The 9,009-nt window shown below is 42.0% G+C and overlaps 1 protein-coding gene across 1 annotated transcript; it reads right to left on the bottom strand.

The window, feature by feature from the left end:
• Nucleotides 1-4,329: 4,329 nt before the first annotated feature.
• On the bottom strand, nt 4,330-8,268 carry LOC102718474 (putative disease resistance RPP13-like protein 1). Its single transcript, XM_040526305.1, has 2 exons — nt 8,071-8,268; nt 4,330-7,404 (listed from the first exon to the last, which is right to left on the bottom strand). The coding sequence occupies exons 1-2, from the start codon at nt 8,266-8,268 to the stop codon at nt 4,330-4,332; spliced, it is 3,273 nt and encodes a 1,090-aa protein (XP_040382239.1).
• Nucleotides 8,269-9,009: the final 741 nt, after the last annotated feature.

The following is a 9,009-nucleotide window of genomic DNA, read 5'->3' as shown; positions in this document are numbered from 1 at the left end:
TACTTTTCTTTTTTGCCATGATATGCAACATGAGTGGAATATTCCATAAAGATTAGAGCATGTGCAGAACAATATTTTTTATGTAGATGGCAGACGCATTAGAAGATGAACTGAATGGAGTAAATAATGCTGAATGGACATATGAGAATACTAGAATAGTTCGTGAGTTGTTTGCACAAAAAGTTAGGGAAGGAAAGCGTCCTAGTACACATTTGAATAAGGCCGGATATGATAATATAGTTGTTAAACTTGAAGAGAACACTGACTAAGTATGAAAAACTTAAGTTCAAGAATAAATGGGCCAAGTTAAAGTACTACAATCTATGGAAGAAATTGATAAGTACAGGTAATGGATTAGGTTGGGATGAAGTTAGGAGGACCATTATTGCATCTGATGATTGGTGGGCCAAATCGAAGAAAGTATAGCGATGCTTGTTCTTCTAAAATATTTAACCACGCATTGTAAATATTTATCGTAATATTTTGTGTTCTACAGGATCTACCCATATCTCACAAGTTCAAGTTAAGAGACCTTCAAAATGCACATTTACTGCAATAAATTTTTGAAGACCTTCAAAACATAGAAAATGATCATTGGAATCCTACTAGGGGTGACCTAGCAGAAAGTTCTACCCAACCTCCTCCTACTACTAGTGTTGATGGCATAGGAGTGAATGGAGGTGATGATGATGATAATGGTGACAAAGATTTCACTCCTGCAAAGAGAGCTCGTGGTAAGGAGATGATGAAACCCAAAACTAGTGGTGAAAATTGGTTCTATGGACAAATGACCCGTTTTGTTGACAACTAGGAGAAAACAGCGGCAACTGTTGAGTCTCTTGTTAGGAGGGAGGACACTTCAGGGTGTGCAATTAAAGATATCATGGCTCTTGTTAAAGAATGTGGTGTTGTTTTTGGTACCAATGAGCATTTCATTGCTACTGAGATTTTCAAAAAAAAATCAGAGAGCGATGTTCATGACCTTGGATAATACAGAAGAAAGATTAGCATGGCTCATGATAAAACATAAAGCCAAGTTAGCGAAATAGTGTCCTAGCATGTTAGTGTGTATTAAACAAACATGTTTGGCCTATGTATGGGTGGACTAGTTTAGTTATTTTAGGAGTTTTGTAATAATGGTTTGAGTACCAACCATTCTAGTTTGCATTGACATATTTTTATAGTGAAGCATGGAAACTAATTATATTTTTATTATGTGCTGAAATACACTACTTCCATGTCACTTCTACTACGGTTGCTACGACTCTTCTATATTTCAATCTTATTAATAATATTTGATTCTGAACTAGTTGTTTTTATTATTTCAGATGTCTTCTAGGGAAACTGATGGAAGTGATGCTTCTTGTAAAATTGACTCCACTGATGTCGAGGAAGATGATAAAGTTTTCTATAGAGGTTTTACGTCACCATCAAGCTTTGCAAGCGACTGCATTCTCGGTTGCTTGCTTGCTTGGACAATACTTTATGACGTATTATGATAAAAATAAACCAAGGACATCACAGGAAATGACAGATAGTTTATGTAAAGCATGAATGGTGGCGTGACTGGGATGACCAAGGCAGGAATGCTATCATGAAGAGGAAGCACAAGGTAGCAATGAGAGGCGACGACCAGAGGAGGCATGCATGATGGACAACAAGGTGTAGATATTTGTCGACGAAGAATGATGTGTCAGGTATGGAGATCATTAATAGAGCAATCAAACTTGTCAAACCCAATACTGCATTTATTATCGTGACTAAATTGATAATCCAAAAGAAAATTGCGAACAAAGGATGGAGCAACAAGGACACGCTTAAGATTAGATTTAATAGTTCCTATGGGAATAAAGGAAGCGCGATGACAAACAATAAGATAGTATGACCGTTACCGACAATGATCAAGGTGTGGAGGGCATATGCGAAGTTGCGCCGGTGTTGCGGACCCACGGGTTAGGACTGTGAACTGTCATCTAGTTCAGAGCACCAACAAGGCTGGCCTGATCCTATCAGGCTAGGGCTGCGGTGGAGTCCACATGAAGTAGTATGGGACGAAGGATGCAGTATGGGCCCATGGAAAGGGTCCAACAAGCCCGCTGCTAGAAGTTGCTGGTTAGCCCACCCGTGCTGCTGACCGACCTAGGAGGAGAAGCAAAACCATAGCCCAAAAGGTCGTGGTGTGCTAAAGGGGGGCTAGGAGAAGTCGACACCAATACTATTGGGCTTCATGTTATCGTTCTTGTGCTTGGTGGTGGTGTTACTGTCATGGCCCTGGTTGGAGACACAACCAGTGTTGCCACTGGAGAACCAAGAGATATCAGCGCATGGCGATGCAGAAGAGGTTGCCACTAGCGTCGTTATCATCGCCACCTTGACCTCATTGGTGAGACAAAGTTCTTTGAGGATGAGGGCATTGCGTGCATCATCGAAGGAAGGGAGCACTAATGCACTTTTGCGATGTTATCCACGCCATGTAGCAGGTGGAGTACCAATTGGGACTCACAAGCTGGATAACCGACATCGCGAAGGGCATCAGTCGCCGTCTTCATCCGTTAATTGTCAGGAGTCATTGATGAACTGATCACCTTGCGTCATGTAGTGGAACTCGTGGTTGAGGAACATTGCACGAGGTTCCTTGTTCGCATCGATGGCGACCCAAAGAACAGGCGTTGTTTGCTCCGGTTCCACTGTGAGGTTGAAGATGTCGCTAGCGGTAGAGCCACAGCCGGCTGCGAACACAGCAATTGGCTTGCTCCTAGGGGGCTAGGAGTTGCAGGGTTGTGCAGAGCAGCAGCGTCGCAAGGTGGTCGAGGAGACAAAATTTCCCACACATGGAGTGGAATAACGACTTCCAATTGTTGTAGTTCGGATTTTTCAACTCTAGTGTGATGTGGATCTAATGCTCAACCGCGATCGTCGGTAACTGGTTGATGATGATGGCACCCGCAGCCTCACAGGTGGTGGTATTGAAGGCGGCGTCTACCTGAGTTGGCAACATCGTGGACATGGTGACACTGGTTGGAAGTGGGCGTGTGCGTGGGCAAGCATGGCTCATGTGAGTTTCAGAATTCGAGAGGGGAATTTTTTATTCTTTTAAATATTTTTAATAATTAATTTTATTACTAAATCTTAGAGAAAAATATTTTCACCATATGAATCTTTTAGCCACGTCAGTGTTGGTGGCATGGTAAGACAACGCTGCCACACAACTTGGTTGGCGTGACAGGGTTGTCACGCCAGTGTCAAGTGGCATGACAAGTTTGCTACGTTAAAAACTCTACATGGCAGCGTTATTTTGTCACGTTAATATTAGTGGCGTAGCCAAAAGGTTCATACGGTGAAAATAGTTTTCCTCTAAGATTTTATAATAAAATTATTTATTAGAAAGGTTTAAAAAAATAAAAAAATTCAAGCGAAGGAGGTGTGCATGGCAATCAAAGGGGTAGCGGTGGCACTATGGAAGAGGGGAGAGAGGTGTGGCCAAGGAGGGACGGTGCTATGAAGGGAGGGCAGCGGTAAGGAAACACGGGCTTTGATAAACACCTCACATCCTCGGGGTGACCATATACTCCCTCCGTTCCTAAGTGTTTGACGCTGTTGATTTTTTTTATACATGTTTGACTATTCTTCTTATTAAAAAATATAAAATAAAAATATAAAGTATGTAAAGCTATATATATGCATAAAGTATATTTAACAATAAATAAAATGATATAAAAATAATTAATAATTATGTAAATTTTTGAATAAGACGAATAGTCAAACATATATAAAAAAGCCAACGGTGTCAAACATTTAGTGACGGATGTAGTATTATATAGCTAAGTGGACATACACAAGATCCTCAATTAGAGGAATATAAAAGGAAATACATGATACAATCTTCCTATACATGTCTACTTATTATATATTCTTGATAAATTTGACTCTTGACATTATATATTCTTGATAAATTTGACTCTTGACTGTTTTATTTTGTTCAAACATGAATATGTCCTCCAAATATGTGGAACCAAATTTATCCCAGAGCAAAACTTGGAGGACCAGATTGTCTATTCAACCTTATTTTTGCAACAAATCAAGTATATAACAAATAAATATTTGTAGGCATCACACCGACCTATCATCTCTTTGAACAAGGCCAGGTAGAACACTATTTTAAACTTTTTTACACAGTGAATATACATACAGTGAATGCACAAAACCGTCAAAAACCAAACCATTATGGAGCTCATTGTAATTTCTCTATCTATCTGTCTGTTGGGTTGGCTAGTCTCATATTTCCATCTTCACTGGTCTCATTTCTCCATTTTTTATAGGAGAAAACCATCAGTCAAGAAATACAAGCAGAAGCAAGAACACAGTTGCAAAGAAGATGAAAAGGGTCTGAACGAGCCAGATTTCTCTAGTCGACCTATTCTGTAGATAGTAGGAAAGAACTTGCATAACAACCATAACCATGATAAGGTACGGAACAAGGTAGTGCCTTATTACCCGCCTCAGTGTGGATGTCCTCACAGGTACTCTAGGCACACCAATTTGAGAGGTCATCTCAACAGATTGACCAGGTGGAATGCTCGGGCCTTCGTGTGCAATTCCAGGTGCTAAAACAGCAGGTGGTTTGTTTATTTCTCCGATTCTTTGATCAACATGGAAATCAGCCGAGCTCTTTGTGTAAGTGAAGAATGGTGATTCATCAAGTAAGTTTGCATAAACTTTGTCGATGTGACGAATGATTTCCCAGTCTTCACCATTGGGAAGTAATCTATCAAGTAGCTCTGGTACGCCAACTATATTGAATGTCTGAAGCATTGACGCATGTATTGGCAACCAATCTGGTAGCTTCCTTAGCTTTTTATCTATGATGCGGACATGACTTAGATAATGAACACCAGTGACGTCCTCCAATCTGGGGCATCCACGGATTGTTAAAACTTCAAGTAATGGAAGATTAGAGATTTTCTTGAGTTCATTGCAGGATTGGAGATCCAATTCTTTGAGCACAGGTAAGTCCTGAATGACCTCAAGGCTATCGGCATGGCGTATTTGCATGCTTTTTAGGAGTCTTGAGTACTTGAGGCCATCTGGGAGGTGCTTCAACTTGGGACAACTTTCAAGACGAAATTTGACAAGGGAAGGCATATCACCAGATGCAAACCCTGCCCATGATTCTAGCTTTGGCATATCTTTGAGGTGCAATTGCTCTAATCTCAGAAATGACTGTGTAACACTTGTGCATTCCTGCTCCATGGTAAGCAACTTAGAGCACCCAGTTATGGTAAGGAACTTCAATTGATTTAGATGGCACAGGTCAGGCATATGCTCACAGAATTTGCAATCACTAAGAACAAGCCGCTGGAGATATATAAGGCGAGGAAGCCAACTGGGTAAGAGCTTTCCGTAATAGCTCACTATTTTGAGAGATTTCAGGCATTGTGGAGGAGAAAGAGAATCAAATATCTGTTTCAACATCCTAGAATCATCCTCTCGTACTTTGGCCAGTCTATCATCATTGCTACAACATATCTCAAGCTCCTTAAGTTGAGATTTCATCTCTAGCATGGCTTCTTTCACCCTTGAAAAATCTGATACCTTTTCCATCTTCAGTATCTGCAGGCTCCTCAATGCATTTAAATATTTTAGGTGTTCAAAAGGCCACCCACTAGGATCATTCTCAGGTACGGGTGTTCGATTTACTGTGAAACCATGTAGTGTAGACAGCTGTTTCAGATTTACCAAACTTGGCAGGACCTGATGCAAACTGGTTCCTCGAAGATCAAGAGTTTGTAATTTATGCAGGTTACCAATTCCCTTTGGAAGGGTGCGTAGCCAATTGCAGTACCGGAGACCCAAGAATTGTAGATTTCTGAGATACTTAATGGACTCTGGAAGTTCTGTAATTCGGGTCAATGAAAGATTTAGGAGCCTAAGGTGAATTAGAAATTCCAGTGTCCTTGGGATGTACCTAATGTCAGTACCGCCAAGGTCCAGCACATGCAAATATTTGAGTTCCTTAAGTAGCTTGTCTAAGCCTAGATTTCCCAAAGGGTTGTTGTAGAGAATAACTGTCTTCAAGCTGGTCACAGTTGCTATTTCTTCCAGGCTAGCTGTTAGACTGTTGCCACTAATCCACACATGTCTCAGTCCTTCGTTAGAAGTTCCATTGGTGCTAAGCTTCAGCTCACCAGAGCAAATTTTATCTTTAGCAAAAAACTGCAAAAAAGATCTGATTTGATCATGCATTATGCACCTAGTTATGTCGTGATTTCCAACTTCAAGCTGCAGAAGATTTCTTGATATCAACTCTTCATAATATTCCTCTGCGATCTTTTCAGAACTGCAGTTATCTCGTTGATCAATCAGACCCTCTGAAATCCACAGTTGACTAACAAACTGCTGCCTAATGGTAGAACCTTCAGGAAAGAGTGATAAATAAAGGAGACATTGTTTCAAATGTGATGGCAAATCATGGTAGCCTAAATATATGGCCCCGGTTAAGCCATGAACATCACCTGGAAGGTCATTGAAAGACCATCCTTCAGACTCATAAACTCTCAGCCAGGCCTCTTGGGTTTGCTCCTTTCTTCTTAGAATAGCTCCGATAATCTTAACAGCCATTGGAATCTTATTACACTTTTGGATAATCATTATTCCCATATTCCTTAAAGTGTTTGCATGAAGGTTTTCATTGAGGCACGCATTACAGCAAAGCAAGGACCAACAATTCTCAAAAGTCAATTCCTTTACCTGGTGGATGTAAGAAGCATTTAGTTTCGTTGCAACATTCTCATCTCGAGTGGTGATCAAAATTCTACTTCCATGGCCATAAACATGCCAATGAGCTTCTAGGGAATTTTCTTCAATTTGATGACTCCACACATTATCAAGCACCAGTAAGAATCTCTTCCCTTCAAGCATGGAAGCCAGCATTAACTCAAGCTGCATCCTATTTTTTGCTTCTTTAGGATTTCCGCCAGCAGCCGTTACAATTGCGGACAACAATCCAATATCATCAAAGCCATAGAAAAGACTAACCCATACAATCATACCAAAAGCATTTCTTGTGCGGTGATCACTATGTATCTTCCATGCCAATGTAGTCTTGCCTGTTCCACTACCCCCAACAATGGCGACAAGAGTCTTTCCACTTTTCCTGTCTGTCAATACGTCAATCAATTTGTTTGCTTCATTTTCAATGCTACCCACAGTATAATCATCAGTTAACACTTCCAAGGAAACTTCAAACCTTTCATTCAGGCTCTCCTGGTTGATTGGTACAAGACCTAGTTCAGAACCCTTCTGCAAAATACCATCCATTTTCACATTCAGACTGTTGATACTAGTTCTTAAAGCCTTGTATCGCATCCCATAGAGATTTGGTGGTATCAGAAGCCAGTGGAGAATCTGTTCACAGTAAGATTGCATTTAAAGTTAGTACAATCGAAAGAGAACTTTTTTGGGAAAGAAATCAAAAGAAAACTTGGAGACGCTAATGTTTCATATCTGTGCATTCTTGAAAGTGTTACAGTTGAAGGCTTGATGAGCACAGGAGACCAGGAGGGTGTCATCTGGAGGTATGATTTGAAAGTAACTGAAGACAAAACGTGCTAGGAGCACAAATTGGCTGGATTTTTTGATGCCACCACACTTGCATTAGTAGTTTAGTACTACCAACAAACCATTGGTACGAATTGTTTGACAAGTATTTATGCATCCAAGATATTAATTGTTCTTGCAGCAATGGTTATTTTGATTTGCACTTTTGGTATCAGCACTAACGAATTACCCCTAAAAGAATTGCATGCGTGGAGATGTGCCAATCGAGGGATATTTATTTCCCAAGACTTTCCATAGAAACATCAAGAAATTTCCAGCGTTTCAGAACCTAAAGGCTCGATCGACAGGCGTATGCGTCCACTGGATTTCGAGCAAGGAATTTCAGCCTGGGGATACAAGAGTCGAATTGGACCATACCGATCTCCGGTCGTCCTGCCGCCGCCGCCGCCTCCTCGCGGCGGCGTCCGCGGCGCGGCGGAGGTCGTCCTCGGCGTCCCCGAGCTCGTACAGCACGTCCAGCAGAGCCCGCAGCCACGCCCTGGCGCCGGCGTCGCGGGCCTCCCTCGCCTCGGCCCCCGCCGCGAGCGGCCCCGCGGCGTCGAGACTCCGAGCGAGCCGGCGCAGCTCGTCCGCCGCGGGGCCGCCGCCTCCTCCCGCCACGAGCGCCGCCACCGAGCGGGCCGCCGCGGGCAGCGCCGCCGTCGCGATCATGGCGATGGAGACGGCGTGGCGTGGGTTCCAACCAACGCCGCCGACGCCGAGCTGGTGGTCTCGGAGGCGAGCGGCGTCGGAGGAAACGAGAGAGTTTTTGGCGTCCACGTCGTTTTAAAGTCAACCGCTGACCGGAGCAAGCAAGCAAGAACTGGGTCGTGGCTGTCGTCGGCTTACGCCAGCAACTCTGTTTCGTACTAGTAGTACTTCCCATGTTCGTGGAATGTTGAGGGAAAATGATGAACTTATGATCTTTTCTTTCTTCGATCATAGTACGATCAAACATAACGATGCAGAGTGCACGAGAGAAACATAGCGGTATTTATGGGTCCTAAAGACCAATCGAAAGAGAAACATTTCGTTGTACAAGTGTCGTATAAAAATCACCATAAGTATAGCATTGTTGATCTGAATGTAAGTTATTATACTGATCTATAGATAAATATGAGGGATACAAGAAATACTTTATTTTTAGTTCAATTTAACATCGGTAAAATTTGGTATATAGTATTTAAAATTTGTGTAATTGACTATGAGACACCTTAAAGATTGTGACACTGCTGATTGACACCACAAAAATTGTGTAACCGGTTGTCGAACACCGAATTTATTGTTTAATAAGTTTTAGGAAAAAATAGAGAGGGAATTAAAAAATTATAAATTTGCCCTTGCCTACTAGGCAGTTGATGAGTATTTGAAGCCAACTGGAGGGAAGGCACGCGTTGCGCGTGGAACCTGTTG

This window comes from Oryza brachyantha, chromosome 7, assembly GCF_000231095.2.
Source record: "Oryza brachyantha chromosome 7, ObraRS2, whole genome shotgun sequence".
Classification (NCBI taxonomy): domain Eukaryota; kingdom Viridiplantae; phylum Streptophyta; class Magnoliopsida; order Poales; family Poaceae; genus Oryza; species Oryza brachyantha.
Note: the sequence above shows the minus strand (reverse complement) of the source record. Positions and strands in the feature narration are given on the sequence as shown.